The 23,495-nt window shown below is 45.0% G+C and overlaps 1 protein-coding gene across 1 annotated transcript; it reads right to left on the bottom strand.

The window, feature by feature from the left end:
- Window positions 1–379: 379 nt before the first annotated feature.
- Window positions 380–22,538, bottom strand: PCP4L1 (Purkinje cell protein 4 like 1). The gene is made up of 3 exons (XM_027095114.1): window positions 22,318–22,538; window positions 2,111–2,165; window positions 380–1,493 (listed from the first exon to the last, which is right to left on the bottom strand). Exons 1-3 carry the CDS (start codon window positions 22,324–22,326, stop codon window positions 1,351–1,353), a joined length of 207 nt encoding a protein of 68 aa, XP_026950915.1. The 5' UTR covers window positions 22,327–22,538; the 3' UTR covers window positions 380–1,350.
- Window positions 22,539–23,495: the final 957 nt, after the last annotated feature.

Below are 23,495 nucleotides of genomic sequence, written 5' to 3'. Positions count from 1 at the left end.
GGAGGAGGGTCGTGGGAGGAAGACAAAGCAGGAGGGACAGCTAACACAGGTCATTTGGGGAGAGGGAGGAAGGGAAGATGGGGTTTGTTTTCAGAGGCAGATCCACCAAGCGTGTGCTCGCTGGAAGGGGAAAGGGAAGGAGATGAGCACCCTTGTAGGGGAGCATCGGGGGTGGAAATAGCAGCAGGTAGAGACAATGTGGGTGGTGAATCAAGGTGAGGACAAGGTCAGGGAAGGAAGGTAGGAGAGGGCTTCGGTCTGTGTTAGTTTCCTGAGCCATCATGTAATCCGCGCAGTTGCTCTACCACCCTCCCTGAGGCCAGCTCAGGCTTATATTCATATTCCTCCCAAGAAAAAACAGAAGTAGAGGTCAAAAGGCCCCACTTGAGGATTTTGTTTATTGTTTTCATAATTATTAAACATGCTAAAATCACATAGAGTGGCTGTTCCACTTCTGCTCTGACTCCACCATGGGGCAGGTGGGAACTACAAGGGTCACTTGGTTTTTGTGGCCTCTGGGGGTGGCTAGGCATGAGGGGTTAGAGGTAGGCAGGTTAACAAAGCCCCAGGAATCCTTCATATGGTACACCTTTACCAGCAGTAACTTGTGTCCTTAGAGATCTCCTCCTCCTTCACTTTTCTTTTCTTCCCAAATCAACTGGCGATTTCCTTCCCAAATCTTCCCATTTCCCTGCCTGCGGCCCCTTGAACCTCTTCCACTTCTGCCCCTTACGGTTCTAGACTAGACGATGAAGGAAACTTGCCCTTGTCTCTACCAGTCCCAGTCGGCCTTCCTTGGAACTAATCTACTCAGCATGCACTAACATGGGAGCAGTTTGATTTAGGTCTGCCCAGGAGAAAGGGAGGCTCCAGTCTCCACTGTGGCTTAGCTCATAGGAGGGAAGTTGAGGTTCTGATGAGAAGGATGTGAAGGTAAAAAATGCTACCTGAAGTGTGAATGCTGTAACCAGTGGAACATATGCCCCACCCTCGGGCACCCTACTCTGAAGGCTTTTCCCTCCCTCCCACATCGTCAGGGGTCCCTCTCTCAACCTCAAATCCTCTTGCTCTTCAGCCTCATAGAGCAGGCACAGGTACTGGTCAAGAAGCTGTATCCCAAGGAGAAAACGTTCCACCCTTAAGCAAGTGGCTGCCTGTTGAATTCTTCATCTTCCCTGTGTTCCTTGTGCCTCTGCGGCTGCGATGGCTTGAGAGGCCAGAGAAAATAATGTATAAGTGTTGAACTTGCCTCAACGAGAAGCTTGAGGGACAAGGAGACAAAGATACATGGGAGTCAGAGCTGTGGAGAAGGGGAGGGAAGGGAGCAAGGTGAAGGGTAAGGCTGGTTATTCAGGAACTGGAATCCTTTTTCTTTTTCTGGAATCGCCGGAACTTGCCCTGAATAGCAAGGGCAGCCTTCTCTGTTTCTGGTGCCGTCAGATCAATGTCAATCTCCTCCTCCTCCTCAGCCTTCTTGGCATTGCCAGCTCTCCCTGCAGATAGTTGAGAGATTCATTAATGAGTAAACCTGAATTGCCCCAGCCCCTTTCCCAGGCCCCAAATACAGTGGTTAAAGTCCACTTTCTACTGGACTCTGTGAGGTCCCCCAATCTTTGCTAGGACCCGGAATGCCTGATGACTCTCCCAGAAGCTTGAGTCAGGGTACCTAGGCTGAGAATTAGTTATAGTAGGTACTCAGAAGCTTTGCAACTCTTGAACCAAGATGACGAATGTCTTCTATCACCACTTATTCCTAAATCCTACAGTTCAGAGTCCCACAGCACACTCACTTTCCCCTGTTTTCCCTAAAGTTCTGATTGAGACAGGGGCTGGGATCATTTGATGAGTTTCTTCCTATCACTGTACCTGTTTCCAAGCATTCCAGAGCCAGTTTCTAAAATCAAAGCGTAAATTCTAGTAGGTTTACTTCTTAGGAAAAACTGGAAGGAAGTTTATAGATATAGTAGTCCTAACCTAGTGCTTTGTTTCACTTATCACATTCTTATTCCTGTTACATCTGACTTTAGGAGCTTCCAGGCTTCCAGCCCTACTTGTCTTCATGTCCCTATATTTACCTGCCCTACAAACTGCTTAGCCCACCCCCACTCACCCTTTTCCTCTGGGCCAGCTGCCTGGTTGGTTGCTGGGGATGTTTTGGTGTTAAGCTGGAAAAGAAAAATCAGAATATTAGATATTCACAGAAGTATTAAGGTGCCATCCCCGTAGACTCACCATCATCATTTTCAAGCCCTCCTACTACCAGGTCCATCCCTTAGTCTTTTTTTTTTTTTTTTTTTTTTTCCGGTATGCGGGCCTCTCACTGCTGTGGCCTCTCCTGTTGCGGAGCACAGGCTCCGGACGCACAGGCTCAGTGGCCGTGTGGCTCACGGGCCCAGCTGCTCCGCGGCATGTGGGATCTTCCCGGACCGGGGCACAAACCCGCGTCCCCTGCATCGGCAGGCGGACTCTCAACCACTGCGCCACCAGGGAAGCCCCATCCCTTAGTCTTTTGAAGAAGTGGGTCTTGAGATCAGAGAGAGGGAGAAGAGTCATCAAAATTTATTCAACAAGTATTGATTGGTGCTAGGGAAATTGTAGAGGACAAAACAGAAAAAACCCTGCCCTCATGGAGTTTACATTCTAGGATATAGATAGACAAATGAATAAAAAAATTATTATTATGTTAAGTGGTGATAAGTGCTATAGAGAAAAGACAGGGAAGGGAGGTAGTGACTGCCAGGTGGGAATGGAGAAATACAGTTTTATACAGAGTGGTCAGGAAAAGCCTCTCTGAAAGGTGGTACCTGAGCCAAGAGCTGAAGGAGATAAGGGAGTAAGGGCTGTAGGTGGTGGGCAAGAGCTCTCAAGGGCCCTGGGGTGGAAGTGTGACTAGCGTGTTTGAGCAATAGCATGAGTCCAACGTAGCTGGAGTGAACGACAGTTGGAGATGAGATCAGAGATAACTGGGAGTTGGGGCAGACTCCGTGGGACCTTGGGAGTCTTTTTAAGCCTTGGGAGTCTTTTTAAGGAGCTTGACTTTTATCGTAAGGGTGATGAGAAGCCATTAGAGACCTTCAATTGGCACATAAGGGGCATTAGGGAGGAAGCTGAAAAATCTGTTAGGCAATTATTGCAGAAAACTAGACAGGAGATAATGGTTGCTTGGATCAAAAAGGTGTCAGTGGAGGTGGTGAGAAGTGATCTGATTCTAGGTATACAATTGTCCCTCAGATTCCGCAGGAGATTGGTTCCAGGACCCACAAGGATACCAAAATCCACAGACGCTCAAATACCTTATATAAAATGGCATTTATTTGTATATTGGCAAGTATTTGCATATAACCTATGCACATACTCCCACATACTTAAAATCTCTAGATTACTTATAATGCCTAATACGATGTAAAGGCTATGTAAATAGTTGTCAATACAATGTAAATGCTATGCAAATAGTTGCTGGCTTGCAGCAAATTCAAGTTTTGCTTTTTGAAACTGTCTGAAATTTAAAAAATTATATACTTTCAATCTTTGGTTCGTTGAATCCACAGATGCAGAACCCTCAGACACAGAGGGCCAACTGTATTTTCAAGCTACGACTATTGGTTAAATGGCATAGTGACACAACTCAAGGATAGCTCCAAAGTTTTGGGGCTGAGGAAATGAAAAAAAAATGAATTGCCATTTCCTGAAATGAAGAAGACAGCAGGAGCAGCAGGTATTAGGGAAAGGATCAGAAGCTTGTTTTTGGACAAGTTTGAGATTGCCTACCTAGTTATCCAGGAGGAGTTTTTTTTTTTTTTTTTTTTTTTTTTTACATCTTTATTGGAGTATAATTGCTTTACGATGTTGTGTTAGTTTCTGCTGTATAACAAAGTGAACCAGCTCTACGTATACATATATCCCCATATCCCCTCCCTCTTGAGCCTCCTGCCCACCCTCCCTATCCCACCCCTTCTAGGAGGTCACAAAGCACTTGATCTCCTTGTGATATGCAGCTGCTTCCTACTAGCTATTTTACATTTGGTAGTGTATATATGTCAATGCTACTCTCTCATTTTGTCTCAGCCTCCCCACCCCGTACCCCCTGGCCCCCGGCCCCCCACCATCCTCAAGTCCACTGTCTACCAGGAGGAGATGTTGTTATAAGCTGTTGGATATTCAAGATGAGTTAAAGAGAAGACTCTTGCCTAGAGATATAAATTAGACAGTTATTAAGATGTGGTTGGCATTTAAGCCATGAGACTGGGTGAGATCACCAAGGGAGTGAGTTCAGATAAAGAGGAGAAAAGGGGCAAATCCTGGGGCATTCCGGTGATTAGAGGTTGTAGAAATGCGGAGAAATCAATAAGAGAAGTTGAGAAGAAGCCAGGAGAAAAGTCAAGAGATTATAGTACTTTAGAAGCCATATGAAGAAACTATTTCAAGGAGACAAGAGTGATTAATTGTGTCAAATTCTGCAGGTAAGGGACTTCCCTGGTGGTCCAGTGGTTAACAATCCGGCTTGCAATGCAGGGGATGCCCGTTTGATCCCTGGTCAGGGAACTAAGATCTCACACGCCATGGGGCAACTAAGCCCGCGCACCACAACCGCTGAGCCCGCGCGCCACAACTACTGAAGCCCGCACGCCCAGAGCCCATGCTCCGCAACAAGAGAAGCCACCGCAGTGAGAAGCCCGAGCACCACAACAAAGAGTAGCCCCCACTCACCGCAACTAGAGAAAGCCAGCCTGCAACAACGAAGACCCAACGCAGCCAAAAATTAAAAAAAAAAATAAAGTAAAACCAGTCAAGATATTGTCCCTATCTTCCAGGCTGAGTGAGGAGATAAGACAAGTATCCAAATAATACTTCCTGAGCATTTATTATGGCCAAACCGTATCCCATTTAATCCTCTGAAATCTCTGAGATGTCATCCTATTTTATAGTTGAGGAAACAGGCTTAGAGATGTTAAAGATCTTGCCCAAGGGCTTCCCTGGTGGCGCAGTGGTTGAGAGTCCGCCTGCCGATGCAGGGGACGCGGGTTCGTGCCCGGGTCTGGGAAGATCCCACATGCCGCGGAGCGGCTGGGCCCGTGAGCCATGGCCACTGAGCCTGCGCGTCCGGAGCCTGTGCTCTGCAACGGGAGAGGCCACAGCGGTGAGAGGCCCGCGTACCGCAAAAAAAAAAGATCTTGCCCAAGGTCAAGCCACACTACTAGAAAACAGTGGAACTGGCTCTGGGACCGAGGCAGACCAACTCCACACTCTTAGCCACTGTGCTATGTCCACAAGATCGAATACCGTCGCATGCTGACACAAATATGCTAATATATTCACAATTACTGAATCTAGCTGGAAAAGATATGGATGTGCATTGAACAACTCTTTCAACTCTGATAAATTTTTCTAACAGAAAGTTAGGGGGAAATAAGAAAATAATAATTTAAAGTAAAATAAAAATTATTAAGATAAAAAACGCTGGGGGCTTCCCTGGTGGTGCAGTGGTTGGGAATACGCCTGCCAATACAGGGGACACGGGTTCGATCCCTGGTCCAGGAAGATCCCACATGCCACGGAGCAACTAAGCCCGTGCGCCACAACTACTCAGCCTATGCTCTAGAGTCTGCGAGCCACAACTACTGAAGCCTGCACACCTTAGAGCCCGTGCTCCACAACAAGAGAAGCCACGGCAATGAGAAGCCTGTGCACCGCAATGAATATAGCCCCCGCTCACCACAACTAGAGAAAGCCCACGCGCAGCAACGAAGACCCAGTGCAGCCAAAAATAATTAAATTTACAAATAAAAGTTGATATGGTCCAATTTTTGTAAAATATATTGATTGCTTATGTATGTATATGTACATTTTTATTTAAAAATCTGAAAGAACTTGCACAAGGGTGTTCCCCAAACCCTATGGAATTCCTGCTAGTCCCCCTTTGACCAAAAAAAAAAAAAAAAGTTTCCATTAGAGGAAGGGTTGTTCCTGAGACTCTTGGGAGACTGGCCACTCATTATTCTTTCTTTTCCCATGATCTTCCTGTAGTCTATCTATATATATATATATATTTGGCACATGATCAATGTAGTGACCCAGTAGTTAGCTAGGTGACGCTTTCCACACTGGCACGCTGTCATCACAAGAGGTCTGTCCACACTGCAAAAGCATGAGATACATGGGGTGTTTAGTAATAGGATAATAGTCAATAGTCCTGACAAGAGGGTCACGGGTCAAGAGGCAAGTTCTATAGTCCTATGATCTCTGACTTCAAACCCTCCTTTTTTTATTGCCAGCAAATCCCTGAATCTGATCCTTGCTTTAACCATTATCCCTCTCTCTCTCTCTAAGCTTGTTCCCTTAATCCACCAATTCTTTTCTTTCATCCCTCCCCTTTGGAGGAAAATCTGGACCCCAGTTCTAAAAATCTTCCCTCGAGTAACTGCCCCTTCCTCTGCCTTCCTTCTCATATCAGCTAACCTTGAGAATCCTCGAAGCAGGAATATTTGCCAGGGCTGAACCACACCCGCCACCCCTTTCCCTCTGCCCTGCCAGCTGTCACCTTCCTGAGTCTCTCCTGAGATTACTGACCCTGGAATGGAGCCATGGCTCAGCTGCTGTCTAGCCACCCAGGGGTTCTCAGCTCCATTTGGCCGAACTTTATGAGAGGTCACTACGGAGACTAGAAAAGGATTCTGTAAAGGAGAAGAAAACCCCTATTACTAACAATGCCCCTTGAAATCTCTCTCACACCTTCTGCTAAAAAGTAATACGCTGGGGCTTCAACCTGCTCCTCCTCCCTGTACCCTCTCCAGCCAGTTCTCAAATAGCTACTCCGAACACTATGGATTTCTGGATTTAGTGGTTAGTGATTTGCTGAGGTGGGAGGTGGGGGCAGTTAGATCACAGGTTGTTAGCTCCCACCCTCTACGTCATACTCAGCCCTTTCCTGGTCCCTGGTCTCTGCCCCAAGCCTCCTGTGTATCTTCCAGAAACTCAGCAATTTTAGATGAATCAAGGTCCTCTGGTGCATCCATCTGACAGCCATCAGATTAACCATATTTCTGGTAAACCAAGGAGGCACGGAGGTCCTCTCTGGATGAACCAGAAACCACATGTGCTGTAAGAGTGTCTCTTACAAAAACTCGCAACTCCAGAGGATCAGTGCTCACCCACAGAGCTGTGACAGGTGAGCGTTTCTCAGCCGCTCTCTCTCAGCCTCTCATTCTAGCCAGGTATGGATTACTGGAAACTCTCAGGTGCTCTTCTACTTCTTTCAACCCTGAGCTCTTCTGACCAGAAATAACAACAGTGAAATGGTTTAGCAAATCCTTCCTTTTCCTTATGGGACCCATCTAGGGGAACTGGAAGAAATCAAGGACTTTAGAATGCCACCCCACCTCATCTTATTAATAATCATATATATTGATATAATACTTACTTTGTGCCAGTCACTGTTCTAAGTACTTTAACATGTTTAATTCTTACAACAGCCCTATAAGATAGGTATTGTTACTAGTCTCACTTTACAGATAAGAAAACTAAGGGCCAGAAGAGGTTAATTAACTTGCCTAAGGTCATATAGCTAAGAAGTAGCAAAGCCAGGATTTGAACCAACGCGGTCTGACTCCAGAGTCCACCCTCTTGAACATTATGCTATGCTGTATCCGTCTCCAGCCAAAGGCGTAAGCACGTGTATGCATGTGGTACATACATACCACATGAGAAGGATGTCCAGTGTGAAACTGATTTAAATAGACAAGTGCTCCCACACAGCAGAGCAATCCCTAGGTAAGAAGGAAAGTCCTAGAGATCATGATTTCCTTCCATTCCCACAGTTAGGCAGCTGTATTCAAGGACCAGTCTCTCAATCCATAGTCCCCAACACTTGCTTGATATATACTCTAGAGGGTCCTGTCCTCCCAATATGGGGAAAGCTTTCTTGTAATTTGAGAACCTGATCCCAGACCTTGCCTACTGACTCAGATTCCTGCTCTGCTAGTTGAGCTGGCCATGCTGATTCTGGCTTTCATCTTGATGTTTGCCCAGTGGGCCTCCTGACACATACCGGGCTGACCCCTGGGGGTTAGCCATAGCCTGTATGTGTGTTTTTCACTCCCAGGGCCAGATGCTAGCCTTTCAGATTCTGAGAATTCCATGTGCAGGATCATCCTATTGGTTTCCATTTCAAATGACTCTCTTGCTTACATTTAAGCCTGTTACTCGAAGTTTCTAGTGAGTTGAAGCTTGGTTCAGTTCAGCCTCACTGCCTACACAGGACTAAATGTTTCTTAATTCTCAACATGTAATTAGCAACTATGAGGCCCATCAACTCTTGCCTTTCCCTAGAGGGCCCTAGTTTCTTTCCCTGCCTACATTCCTGTATTCCTTTTCTCCTCACCTCTGGGCCTGATGTGCTCCAATGTTCCATTCCATCATCTTGGCAGTAGCTGTCAATTCCCCATGAGTATACTTTTGTTTCCTCTGCAGTTCAAAGTTGTGGACTCTCCCTTCCAGTGCGGACGGAGGAAAAGGAGAGGTCTGCTGGCTTAGGGGTCTTCTGTCTTCAAACTTTGAGAGACTGCAGAGAGGGATATGACACAGCAATATCCTCCCTTTCCTGACCCCATACCTCCTTCCAGGGCATTTATCAGCATTCAGATGATGTCTTTTCCTTCCATTTGAGCTTTAGATCCCATTCCCCTTTTCTCCTCCTCAGGGATCTTCACAATCAATTCTCTTGACTTGCTTATAAATAAAACCTCTTCCTTTCTTTAAAACCGAAAAAACAAGAAAAAGCCTTCCTCAATCTGAATTCCTTCTTCAACCACAACTAGAGTGAAAAGAAGCGGGTCTAGGACCAAGCCTTGAGGAACCCCAATATTAAAAGGTTAGGGTGAACAGATGGAGAAATATACTATGTTCTTGGACTGGAAGAATCAATATTGTGAAAATAACTATACTACCCAAAGCAATCTACAGATTCAATGCAATCCCTATCAAACTACCAATGGCATTCTTCACAGAATTAGAACAAAAAATTTTACAATTCGTCTGGAAACACAAAAAACCCAGAATAGTCAAAGCAATCTTGAGAAAGAAAAACGGAGCTGGAGGAATCAGGCTCCACAACTTCAAACTATACTGCAAAGCTATAGTAATCAAGACAGTGTGGTACTGGCACAAAAACAGAAATACAGATAAATGGTACAGGATAGAAAGCCCAGAGATAGACCCATGTGCCTATGGTCACCTAATTTATGACAAAAGAGGCAAGAACATACAATGGAGAAAAGACAGCCTCTTCAATAAGTGGTGCTGGGAAAACTGGACAGCTACATGTAAAATGATATTAGAACACTCCCTAACACCATACACAAAAATAAACTCCAAATGGATTAAAGACCTAAATGTAAGATCAGACACTATAAAACTCTTAGAGGAAAACATAGGAAGAACACTCTTTGACGTAAATCACAGCAAGATCTTTTTTGACCCACCTCCTAGAGTAATGAAAATAAAAACAGAAAAAACCAAATGGGATCTAATTAAACTTAAGATCTTTTGCACAGCAAAGGAAACCATAAATAAGACAAAAACACAATCCTCAGAATGGGAGAAAATATTTGCAAATGAAACAACAGACAAAGGATTAATCTCCAAAATATACAAACAACTCATGGAGCTCAATATCAAAAAACAAACAATCCAATTAAAAAATGGGTGGAAGACCTAAATAGACATTTCACCAAAGAAAACATACAGATGGCCAAGAGGCACATGAAAAGATGCTCAACCTCACTAATTATTAGAGAAATGGAAATCAAAACTACAATGAGGTATCACATCACACCTATCAGAATGGCCATTATCAAAAAAATCTACAAACAGTAAATGCTGGAACGGGTGTGGTGAAAAGGGGACCCTCCTGCACTATTGGTGGGAATATACATTGATAAAATCACTATGGAGAACAGTATGGAGGTTCCTTAAAAACCTAAAATAGAACTACCATACGACACAGCAATCTCACTACTGCGCAGGTACCCTGAGAAAACCATAATTCAAAAAGAGACATGTACCACAATGTTCATTGCAGCACTATTTACAATAGCCAGGACATGGAAGCAACGTAAATGTCCACTGACAGATGAATGGATAAAGATGTGACACATATATACAATGGAATATTACTCAGCCATAAAGAGAAATGAAATTGAGTTATTTGTAGTGAGGTGGATGGACCTAGAGTCTGTCATACAGACTGAAGTAAGTCAGAAACACAAAAACAAATACTGTATGTTAACGCATATATTATGGAATCTAAAAATAAAAAATGGTACTGATGAACCTAGTGGCAGGGCAGGAATAAAGACGTAGACATAGAGAATGGACTTGAGGACATGGGGGGAGACGGAGGGGGAAGCTGGGACGAAGTGAGAGTAGCATCGACGTATATACACTACTAAATGTAAAAATAGATAGCTAGTGGGAGGCAGCAGCATAGCACAGGGAGATCAGCTCGGTGCTTTGCGATGACCTAGAGGGGTGGGTTAGGGAGGGTGGGAGGGAGGCTCAAGAGGGAGGGGATATGGGGATATATGTATGCATATGGCTGATTCACTTTGTTGTACAACAGAAACTAACACAGTATTGTGAAGCAATTATACTCCAATAAAGATCTATAAAAATAAATAAATAAATAAAATGTTAGGGTGGTCCTTTCAAAATAGTGCTGGAACAATTGGATAGTCAAGTGCAAAGAAACCTCAATCTATGTCTTGCACCCTATACAGAAATTAACTTGAAATGGATATAAAACCTAAAACTATAAAACTTCTAGAAGAATCCAGGGAAAAAATATCTTTGCAACCTTGGGGTAGGCAAAGATTTCTTAGATACACCAAAAGCATAATCCATAAAAGAAAAAAATTATAAATTGGACTTCATCAAAATTAAAAACTGCTCTTTGAAAGACACTCCTAAGAGAATGAAGAGACAAACTACAGACTGGAAGAAAATATTTGCAAATCACAAATCTGATAAAGGACTTGTATCCAGTATATATAAAGAACTTTCAAATCTCAATAGTATGAATACAGTTTGTAAAAAGGAGCAAGATATTTGGACACTTCACCAAAGAAGATACATGGATGGCAAATAAGCACATGAAAAAATATATATCATTAGTCATTTGGGAAATTTGAATTAAAACCACAATTAGATATCATTATACAGCTATTAGAATGTTTTGTTGTTGTTGTTTTGGGGTGTGTGTGTGTGTGTGTGTGTGTGTGTGTGTGTGTGTGCATGTGCACGCATGCACGCATGCATGCACACACGTGTTTTTGTTGGTTTTTTTTTAATGACTATACGATGTGCTGGCAAAGATACAGAGTATCTGGAGCTCTCAGACATTGCTGGTGGGAAGGTAAGATGGAACAGCTAGTGTGGAAGTTTCTTAAGTGTCCATTTTTCATACAACCCAGCAATCCTACTCCTAGGTATTTACTCAAGTGAAATTAAAACGTACGTCTACACGTAAACTTGCAGGTGAATGTTTATAACGGCTTTACCTGCAATCACCAAAAACTGGAAACAACCAAATGTCCCTCAACTGAGGAATGGGTAAACACATTGTAATACATCCATAAAATGTAATACTACTCAACAATTAAAGAAGGAATGAACTACTGATACATACAACAACATGGATGAACTTCAAAGGCATTATGCTAAGTGAAAGAAGCCAGACCCGTAAGGATACACGTATACTGTATGATTCCAATTATATGACATTTCTTGTAAAGGCAAAACTATAGGTACAGCAGACAGATCAGTGGCTGCTAAGGGCTGAGGTCATGGGAGGGGTGAGTATAAAGGAAAATGGGGGAATTTGGGGATGATGGAACTGCTGTATATCTTGATTGTGGTGGCAGTTACATGATGTATATGTTTGTCAGAATTCACAGAACTATATCCGGATAAAAGTACATTTTACTGCATGTAAGTTATACCTTATTAAGTTATACAAGTAACGTAATAAGTTATTAAATAATAAGTTATTTTTTTATGGGGAAAGAAGGTTAAGAGAGCTAGAAAAGACTGAGAAGGACCAGTTAGAAAGGTAGAGTAGATAGGTGACTGGGGAAGGGGTGGGGGCCAGGGTCTCTCACATCTCTTTTCTTTTCATAGCTGGACTTCTCAGAACACTTACTATCTCCATTTCCTCACCTCCCACACACTCTCCCACCCACTTCAACCTAGCTTCTACTCCTACTCCACTGAAATGCCTCTTTAGAAAACCAATGTGCTCTATGATAAGAAATCAAATGCAAAAGTTTCAGCTCCACTTGGCTTGACCTCTTGAAGCGTTCAATACTCTTAATCATTTCACCTTTCTTGACACACATTCTTTCCTTGGCTCCTGGGACATCACAGTTTTTCCTGGTTTTTCTCCTATCTTTCTGGACACTTCCGTCAACATTTAAGTATTGGGGGCTCTCGAGGTTTAGGGCTAGGCTCCCTTCTGTTCTCTTTTCCTAGATGATCTTATCTGCACCTATGACTTCAGTTATCATTTATACAGCACCATCCAATAGAACGGTGGTCAGCTATCTACTGCGCACCGCCAAATCTGGTCTACGGCCTGTTTTCCTAAATTAAATTTTACTGGAACACAGCCATGCCCATTGTTTGCATATTGTCTGTGGCTGCTTTTGCACCACAGTAGCAGAGTTGAGTAATTGCAGCAGAGGCCACAGGGCCCACAAAGCCAAAAATACTTGCTACCCGGCCCATTACAGAAAAAGTTTGCAGACCCCTGCAAAAGAACTTTTTGCAATGATGGAAATGTTTTATATCTGTGCTGCCTAATGTATGGCATCCCCTAGGCACATGGGGCTATTGAGCATTTTGAAATGGGGCTAGTGCAACTGAGGAATAAAATTTATAAATTTATTTATAAGTTAATAATTTATTAATAACTAATAAGTTAAATAACTACACGTGGTTAGTGGCTACCATATTGAACCGCACAGAATGCCATTGATGGCTCAAATGTACAGCTTTCCCTTGGTATCCAAGAGGGATTGGTTTTAGGATCCCCAGGGATACCAAAATCCACAGATGCTCAAGTCCCTTACATAAAATGGCACAGTACAGTCTGCCCTCCAGTACCCATGGGTTCTGCATCCTCAGATTCAGAAATTCAATCCGCTGTTGGTGGAACCCGTGGATGCAGAGGGCAGACTGCATACCTCTATCCCAGAAATCTCCTCTGAGCTTTTAAACATCTCCACTTGGGCTTCCCTGGTGGCGCAGTGGTTGAGAGTCCGCCTGCCGATGCAGGGGACACGGGTTCGTGCCCCGGTCCAGGAAGATCCCACATGCCGCGGAGCGGCTGGGCCCGTGAGCCATGGCCGCTGAGCCTGCGCGTCCGGAGCCTGTGCTCCGCAACGGGAGAAGCCACGACAGTGAGAGGCCTGCGTACCACAAAAAAATAAATAAAATAAAATTAAAATTAAAATAAGTAAATAAATAAAACATCTCCACTTGGGTGTTCTGTGGGAACTCCAAACTCTTTGTGTCTCAAACTAAATTCATAATCCTACCTACCCAACCTAGTGCTCTGCAAGGTATTCCCCATTTCATCCAGTTGTACAAGCCACAAACCTAGAAATTGTTCTTGACACCTTTCTTTCCTTCACATTGCATATCCAATTCAATATTAAGTCCTATTAACTTTATCTCCCAAATATCTCTTAATCCATTCACTTCCACCATCCTAACACAGTTGTTTCTTATGTGGACCACGGTAATAGCCCAAGTGGTTACTGATGCTCTTAGGATAAAGAAGAAAATGCTTTTTTTTTTAGAAGAAAATCTTTAACACAGTCTAAAAGATCTTACATTATGCAACCTCTGATTACCTCGGTAACCTCATCTCTGTTGCTTCTCACCTCAGGACCTTGGCACATGGTTCCCTTACCCCTGCTCCCCTTTTACCTAGTTAATTCCTATTTATCCTTCAGAGCTCTACTTAAGGGTTCCTTCTTCCAGGAAGCCCTTCTTAGCTCCCCAGACTAGGCTAGGACCGTCATAAGTTTTCACAGCACCTGGTATTTCTCCTTAGTAGTACTTGTTACTAATGTAATTAAATAATAATTTATTAATTAGTTATTTAATGTCTGTCTCCTCCATTTCTGTGCAAGTTCCTATGAGGAACTCGCTATGAGGGCAGGGGCAGTGTCTATCTTACTCACTCCAGGGTCTAGCATGATACACACTCAGTATATGTTGAACAAATGAAGGGAGCTCCTACTCTGCTGTATTTGCCACCTCACCACGATTTCTGAAGTTTAATTTGCTTTCAGATAGCTGAGGGCCTCACTCTGTAGCTGGCTCAGAGATTGTGAAGCCAGGTCATTGCTTTTCCTCACTTCAGTAGATGTGCCTGAAAAACAGCTGAGGATGAAGGGGAAGAACTTCTCTAGGAGCGTATTTCATGTTACCTGTATTATAGTTATTGTGTATCTGTCTTACCTCCCCTTCCCCAACTTCACCACCCCACCAGAGTCCATTTCCTTGAAAGCACGGTCCATTTATTTGTGTCTCACTTGTAGTAACTGCAACCTATGTCTTGCACATAGTAGATACTCAGTAGATATTTGTTTATGTGAATTAAAATTTTCTCAAGCCTCAAATTCCTGGTGGAAGCAATATGTCATCTTAGGTAGAGGTAGACAGATCTGAGTTCATATCCTGGATCTGCATTGACTATCCCGGCTCTCCCATTCCTAGCTGTGTGACATTGGATAAATCAGTTAGCCTTGCTGTGCTCAGACATCTCATCTGCAGAAGAGAAAACATATCTATCCTAAAAGGTGAAAAGAACTAGAAAAAATATACCTAGCATATATCAAAATAAATTGTTATTATTTTGAAGTAATGTAACTGTGGATTGAATATAAGAATAGGACAAGTTACTGGGGTGTTGCCTGGCTCAAGACCTGGAATCAAAAAGTAGAGCTGCCACAGAGTATATCTTCACTAAGTGGGACTGAAGGAGGAAGGGAATACCTGGGATGGCTCTAAGGGCCCTTGAGGCTTATTCTGCTACCAAAGGAGTTTCATAACTGTTCTCTTTTTATTCTAAACCAACCCTGGAAATCACAATCTCCCTGTATTCCCAATGTCTGTCCCCACAAATGCTGACAATAGCTCTAAACCTTTGGTAAAGGGCCCAACAATAGTCTGCTTGGGCAGAAATTGTATTCTGTATAGCAGCTGCCCATGTCTGGAGCCCTGGAGCCTCCTGGAGCTACTCCCAGGTCATAGGTGTACCAGAGGGGACCTCCAATACAGCACCTCCATTAATGTTCATGTTTCATTGCAAAGAACCCTTAGACAGAAACATACCCTATTTTTTTTTTTTTTTTTTTTTTGTAGACCACAGGGAGAAGATGATTAATCCTCAGGAGCAAATAGACCATATCTCCTCAATCAATCCTTTGTATCAGAAAGATGACTGTGTAAAGCCATTCCTTGCCTCAGAAGGATAGTTTGTTAGTATTGGCAAAGCACCTGAAAATAGTCAAAGTGGTAGCGACTTAGGTGCTTTTTCCCTATAGCTGTCACTATTGGGGAATAGGTACCCTATAACTCTAGGCCCTACTCGCCCTGCCCCCTTCTTGGGCTGCATTTCTTCCTTTCTTTGTCTCTTACATCTTTAATGGTGTTGCCACAGCAACCATTGTCACGCGAAGAGGCAAGATAGTGTCACCCCCTCAGTTCCAAGCAGCAATTTAGAACTAACCATGGGAAAGGTAAACTACCCAGATTTCCCCCTACGCCTCATCCCACTGGGGTCTTTAAAGAGGTATCACAGGTTGTTAACAGCAGCAACAGACAGGAACAAAGGAGCACCTCGTTGCATCTGGATCACATATACTCTGCTTTTGCATGATATATCTTGGATGCTGGGCAAATGAAAACACATCATATACACATTATAGTACTGTTAGGATCACTTAGCTCAGATGAATAAGCACAAGGACTCAGAATCCTGTCCTATAGTCCAGGGCAGGGAAATCTAAAAAGGGCCTGAATCCTAAAAATCCTAAATACGAGCCCCAAAGACCCCTTTCTTGCCTTAGTATTGAAATAAATCCTAGGCCTTGTAAGCTCCCTGCTTGCTATAGAGATGCAGAAAGTGAAGGGAGACAGGAGTTAGTGCATCTGCTTTCAAGTAGTGACAAAGAGGCTTCAGCCCCCCAGGGACCCTTTTATCCCTGCTGACATGTTCTCCCCCAGTGATAAATGAAGTTCACTGCTAAAGACCCTTAGAGAGGCCTTTGGGATCCCCTGGTGCCCCTGAAAGACCCTGGACTGCTGTTTTTGGAGCACTGCTGGAACTGTTTCAATTCTTTCAGGGCAGCAACCAGCTGCAGTCCTCAAACAGCTTCAGAAAGACTTGCTCAAGGTCACCCTCAAGATAAAAACAGAAAAAGAGCTAGGAATCCTTACTCCAGGTTCTACAGACACACATTCTTTTCCTAATGTTTCCTAATGCATGGAATATAACCCAAATACCTTAGAGACAGGAATACAACCTAAGCAGTCCGAGCTCCCAAGCCCCCTGGTCTGTCCTTCCCCGCTCAGCCATCCCACCCCTGTTTCCTGAAATAGCAGTACCCCTCACTGGAGTCAGGCAGAATTCTTTGGCTACGCCAGCTCATGGTATGCGGTGAGTCAACAGCCCCCGCCCGTTTCCCCCCAGCATGGGCTGCCACAATTTAATGAGTAGTTATTTGCGGTGCTCTGCACACAGCTTGGAGCTGTGCCTTCACCCCATACTGGGGGTAGGGGGTGGGGGAGAGAGAGTAGTGCCAAAGCATCATGTATTACTGTAATCTTCAGTGTGCATCCCACCCATGACGTTATTGTCCCAGAATAAACGTATTAATCCCACCACAGCCTACAAGGCAAACGCTCAGCTGGAGGGCTTTGTGGGGGAGGGAGGCAGCACCAAGGACAACAGAAGGGTAAATGGCACCTCTTTTCCTTGGATGGGGGGGTTGGGAAACCTAGGTGGGCCCGCCTTCTGGCATCAGCCTGGACTTAAACAATAATCAGGCTTCAGGGAGGAGAACGTGATAAGATCCAGGCACCTGCAGGGGTGCAGATTTCTTAGAAAAAGTGGTTTGGGATCTGCTTCTGACTTGGCTTACTCTTGCAGGTCAAATAATTCTGGAGCAAGTCACTTTGAGCAGTAGGTCTGGAGTACGGATTTAGAAAATCATGCACTTAGCATTCATCACTTACTTTGCCAGCCTAACGTGTTCTTCTTTCCCTCTTCTAGATTTCTCCTCCCAAAGCCTTGGTACTCTCTTTGGAAGTCAAGTGGCCAAATGAAGGAGGAGTAAATGTTCAGCGTCTGTTTGATTATCAGGTACAGCAATTTTACTTAGATACCTGTTTTCTGCACTGGATCCTCCAAGTCAAATACTTTAGAGTTAAGAGAATTGCTCATTCCTTTCTTTTCTGAAAGAAAACCTCTCCTTCTAGTCCTTGTTTCTTTACAGTGATGATAATCAGTGATGGACACCAGAAACTAAGAATGCATGAAAAGAGGACCTCCAGACTTCCGCCTTCCTACACTCCTATTAACTTACCTACTCCACTTCAGCATATTCGTTGCACTCACTTTTAAGGTGACTAGGCATCTTGCATAAGGAAGAATAGTGCTTACCCTGTCTAGTATTCTACCAAAATTTACCCCGTTGGTACATATCATCCTACGTTGGTCTCTCCTCTCTCTCTATCCTCTTGCTCAGGATTTATTAAATCACACTGCTTAGATCTCCTATAGAAAGTATTTGTAATATATTCCTTCAAAGTTGCATGTAAATTAAACCATTCTATCACTGGAGTCACATGTTAAAAGAGTCTTAGGGAAAGTTCTTTTGGGATAAGAAGGCAGCAGTTCTATGCCCCAGTGTTGGTTCTAATACTGTGTAAACTTAGATAAGGTTTGGGCCTCAGTTTCCTCATCTGTAAAATGAGGAGATTGGACCAGATGATCTTTTTTTTTTTTTTTTTGCGGTACGCGGGCCTCTCACTGTTGTGACCTCTCCCATTGCAGAGCACAGGCTCCGGACGCACAGGCTCAGTAGCCATGGCTCACGGGCCCAGCCGCTCTGCGGCATGTGGGATCTTCCTGGACCGGGGCACGAACCCGTGTGCCCTGCATCGGCAGGCGGACTGTCAACCACTGCGCCACCAGGGAAGCCCTGGACCAGATGATCTTTAGGGTTCCTTGACAAATCTGAAATTATATTGCTAAAATGTTTTGATATATTATTTGAGATTTTTTTGGTAAAAAAAAAAATACCTGTATTTCTTCTAGATAGAAGGATTTTTGCAAAACTAAGCTTATTTTTTCCATGATAACATAGACTCATGAAAGACAATTTGGAACTACAGAAAAACAGAAAGAAAACAGGGGGAAGCATTCATAGAACCAGTACCTTGAAAAGACAAGCTAGTGACTTGTCTTGATCGACCTGATCCTACTTCCTCCTCTGTCTTTGCAGCCCTATCTCCATCACTGTCATCAGTTAAGATTCTCCATGGACAGACATGAAAGACACATGAGGTTTGCATATTCGGACTCCAGCCACAATACTTACGGTGCCTGTCCCTATAGAGACTTGACATTCTAAGGTGTTACTGATAACAGCTGCAGCTGAGGGAGAAGACTATATTCCCAGGTCACGGGATGACAAAGTCATCCACTTTTATCAGCCAGTCTCCTGCTCAAGCAGCTAAAGCCAACAACCTGGATTGGTGACTGAGAAAGGGATGAGCAAGCTCTGGAACCAAATTCTGGTTTCTCTTACTTCAGAAGCCAGATATTTCTAGAGGTGGAAGGCTCTCCAGTATCCAGCTCTTCTGTTTTATACGTCCCACATAATCATCATCATAATAAAATACCAATGAGAGAGAAAGAGAGAAACTTGGATTTCCTCCAAGTCCCTACCAGGTTCCCTAACAAATGGTTCGCAGAAGACATAACAGAATGATGTCACCCTGACCAAACTTCCATTGTGGAGGAGGTTGTAGATTCAGGCAGATATGCACAGGAAGGAGAATGTGATCCCCAAAGTGTGATATCCCATTCCTATTACCTAGGAGGACAGCAAGCAGAATAATAAAGGAGGGAGTACTGGGTCTAGTGAGGTTTCTAGTTGATCTGTCCCTTGCTCCATCCCCTGCCAGCTTGAGGACAGACACTATGGGGCAGACACCATGGAACTAGTTACCAGTCATACATAAGCCCCATTTCAGCAGAATGACGGCTGGACCAAGGGATTCCTCCAGCTGGACTTTTTACAGTTGAGAAGGGCAACAGGATCACAGAAGAACTTGCAAGTGTGCTTTAAGCCGCCAGCTACACCATATGACAAGGGATTATAGGAAAGAGCCCTCATGGACTGAATGCATCTCCCATCCCCATTCTTCACCGAAACTAGCAAAAAGTTATTAAACTATAAGAGATAGACTGTGATTCACAGCAATCAAGTCCTGCCTGCAGCTGTGAATGCAGACAAGCTGGAGACGAGCCCCTGCAGCTCCTCTGCACACGAACACACACACTCACAGGGGAATGCTCTGCTGCAGTACTGAGTGACAGCAGAGCCAGGAAGGGAAAGTATAACCAGAGACCCTCCCCAGCAGCGTCACCAGGATCCTACACTTTTCCTCTAGGTCTGGAGACCCCCTCCCCAATTTTTGTTCTTCATTTGAAATGGAAATCTCTTAAAGAGATCCCAAATTCTCTCATTTCATGCAGTTTCACTGAAGCAAGACAATAAGCAGGTGGGGGAGGTGAAGCTTACATAAGATTCAGAGTGCACAGGGCTTTCCTGGGCTAGGGCTCCAGCCTGAAAGAGGAGACCCCTGGGGCTGGGCTGAGAGAAAGAAGTTTGGAGTCTCCCTAGAGCTTCAGAGCTCTGGGCAACACTTCCACTTTTCTTCATAGCTTTTACAAGAGGAAGAAAACAGGCTGGGTCTTGGCCTCTAGGGAAGCAGAGGCCCTTTGGGTATCTGGTTCAGGGACAGCTGATCTCTGTGTAAGCCCAGGTGGCTGCTTCTGGATTTTATAAATACTCATCCCTGAAGCCAGGCTCAGCTTTGTATCAGGAGGCAGCTTCGATGACTAAACTGCTAGTTAGGACCAGTTCACTCTGACAGCCTGGGAGGTCAGGCAGCCCTGCAGACACTGTCAGTTACTTCCCATCCAAGGATTCCACTCTCTTCATTCTACTGAGTTCCTGATCGAGGCTAGTCAAGTACAGCTGCTAAGTCAAGACTTGACTTTCCCCTCAAACACCAAATTATTTTTCTTGACACTGCTTTGTGACAGCTTTGTCACTCTACCAAATATCACCCTAGATCCCAGCCCCTGTAGTGTATCCTACAGAGAGGCTGTGCACTTCCCCTAAAAAGCACAGGCTAACCACACATCTTCATGTTGGCATAGACTTCAGATCACAGACCTCCAGGGGATGGCTTGAATTGCAACTTTCAGATTTAGAAACACTAGGGGGGCGTTGAACTCTAGACCTCAGTGAAAAGAGGGCAAAGAGGGCCTCCCTGGTGGCGCAGTGGTTGAGAGTCCGCCTGCCGATGCAGGGGACACGGGTTTGTGTCCCGGACAGGGGACACGGGTTTGTGCCCCCGTCCGGGAAGATCTCACATGCTGCAGAGCGGCTGGGCCCATGAGCCATGGCCGCTGAGCCTGCGCGTCCGGAGCCTGTGCTCTGCAACGGGAGAGGGCAAAGAAAACCTCTCTTCTCACATTAGGGCTGGAAGAAGCAAAAGGAAAGAAGATTGAATCTTTTTTTCCTTTTCTTTCTTTCTGAAAGGCTGCTGTGGTCACAGTCACAACTATCTGAGGGACAGGAAACCACTTTAGTTCATCTGCAGCCCCCAGAGTAGCTGAATTTTCCAGGATAAACTTAGTGGACATGGCAACCAAAACATAGTAGTTGGCACTAATTGGCTCCCTGGGTGAGAGCTTTTGGTAGGAGCCAGCAGAGCTCCTACTAAAGATGAAGCTCTAAACTGAGACCTACAGGGTCCTACCCCTTCACTAACCTTGTATCCTTGACACGTCTCATGCTAGTTTTCTGAAATACTCTAAAATAATTTTTTTTTAATTTTAGAAGTGAGATGGAGATAATAACAATATCTAACATACAATGAGTGCCTACTCTCTGCCAGGTACTGTTCTCAGTACTTGGCATATATTATCTCATTTAATCGTTAGAACGACCAGTATTACCCCCATTTTGCTGATAAAACACTGAAGCAGAGAAAGGCTTAGTAAACTTGCCTAAGGCCACATAGCTAGTAAGCAGTAGAGCTGGGATCTGGCATATAGCTGAGATGTTGGATTTAATACAAGATCCTGGGTACTAGGAAAGGGGGTGCAGAGAGCAAGCTTGTGATGTCACTGCCCATACTGACTTCACTTAGAAAGGAAGATCCTTGTCTCTGGATGCCTAAAAATGCAGTCAAACAATGGAAGAGGTCTTTCCCAGTCTCTGCTTTGACCCCCACGGATGGACAGTGTTCTTTGAATAGAGGAAATCACAGTTAATGGACTGGGTCTGGTTCGGATGACCACGGACCCTGTGGAGACTCAGGGTGTAACAAGCACTGCAGAAGGAGGTCTACTCTTGAAGGGGACATCTCCCCAGCAGCCAGACAGGCCCCCACTACAAGTCTTCTGAATATCAGAATGGTCCCTCCAACGGTTGGTTCTTGATTGAATGAGTGGAGGGTAGGATGCCACCTTCCTAATAGGGGCGAAGAGCCACCCCAGGGGGCGAGGGCTGGAGTTCTCCGTTGAATGCTACATAAGGAGTGTAAAAGCAATACAGCCCTAGGAGAGGGAAGACAGAAGCTAATGTTTTTCTCAGAAGTCTGGGGAGTGAAGGGAAGCCCGAGTAACCTTGGAGCAGTAAGACCTATGCAGAGGGCAGTATCCTGAGGATAAAACTTACGATCTGAGACCTCAGCCCTCCCATTCTACAATCGATTCCAGTCCCCCCAAATCTCCACCGACAGTCAGGGAACTTAAAGCCTCCCTCTTCCAATCGCTCCCCAGCACTCCAAGGTGGGAGCTTTCCCAGAGAGGCAGGGGCCGTCCCGGGAGGATTCTCAGCGGCTCTGGGCTGCAGCACCCTCCCTCGCAGCCCTGGGACCCCGAGCCGCGGCCTCCCCGCGCCGCAGCCCTAGTCCGCAGCGGCGGGGCCGGGCAGCGCCTCTCACCTCGCTCATCGCGGCGGCCAGACGGGGCGCGCGGGGCGCGAAACGTGCAGGGGAGACAAGGGGCACTCAGGCTGCACGGGCGACGGCCGCAAGTTGCCGGGCTCTGAGGCAGGGGCCCCGCTGATGAGGCGAGGAGAGTTAGTGCGGAGAGCCGCTGCTCCAGTGCCCGCACCCCAGCTCCAGGCGCTCAGCTCCCCGCCAGGAGTCCCCTTCCGACCCCGTCCTGTCAGAGCCGCTCCGCGAGCCTCCGCCGGCCCCACCTTTTATAGTCAGCTCCCTACCAGCCTCCAGCCCGACCAATAGGAGCTCTTCCTGCCGCAGAGTGACAGCCCCTGGCACCCAATGGTGGCAGGCTCAGAGGTCTGCTGCATTTCCAAACTAGGGTAAGACAGAGAGCGGGAAGGAGGGGGAGACCGTCGGGGGATGAGAAGATGGAAAATGAAGCAGGGGGAGCAAAGGAGGAAGGAGAGGAAGGAGTAGTACACGAAGGAAAGAGAGAGAGAGGCAGGGAAGGAGTGTGTGAGTTTAAGAAAGTGAAGAAAGAAGAGCTGGAAGGATATCAAGAGGGTACATGTGAAGCAGGAAACTGAATGAAAGGGTAAAAGCCAAGAGATTTTACAGATTAAGATTTAGTAATAGGATGGCAGTCTGAATAAGAGAAGGGCAGAAAGGAGGAAGGGAAGGAGAGGGAGAGATAGAGACAGAGAGGGACAGAGAGAGCAAAAGAGAGACAGAGAGATGCAAGGGGACGGTATTCTGTGGCAAAGAACAGGGGAATTTTGAAGTGCCTGTTTGATTTGGAAGATCATAGATCTAAGGAGTTGAAAGACATTTTAGGATTCATCAATTCTACCTCCCACATAATGCGAAAAACCCTTCTCCAACAAAATGATGGTCCCCTAGCGTCTACTTGAATAGGTAATGAGCTCCCCCCAAAAGTTAATTTACGACTGTTTACTCATTCAATCTCAGTCTGACAATGTGCCCTCCACTATGCTCCACTGTGGTGGTGAAGCTATTTAAAAAATGAGAGAGAGAGACACACACACACACACACACACACACACACATTATGACCTTGCACCTATTGTTGCCATTAAAATAGATTTCAATATGCAAGTCCTATCTCTTAGAGTCTAGGTTTTTTCTTCCTGCAATTCAGGTAGGAACCCATTTGG

This window comes from Aethalodelphis obliquidens, unplaced genomic scaffold, assembly GCF_003676395.1.
Source record: "Aethalodelphis obliquidens isolate GAN/ISIS:26980383/991018 unplaced genomic scaffold, ASM367639v1 scaffold90, whole genome shotgun sequence".
Taxonomy (NCBI): Eukaryota; Metazoa; Chordata; class Mammalia; order Artiodactyla; family Delphinidae; genus Aethalodelphis; species Aethalodelphis obliquidens.
Note: the sequence above shows the minus strand (reverse complement) of the source record. Positions and strands in the feature narration are given on the sequence as shown.

Excerpts from the sequence above, each read along its gene's own strand:
- PCP4L1 (XM_027095114.1), bottom strand. Across the intron at positions 1,494-2,110 it reads AGCTGGCCCAGAGGAAAAGG|GGAGAGCTGGCAATGCCAAG; the intron begins GTGAGTGGGGGT and ends AACTATCTGCAG.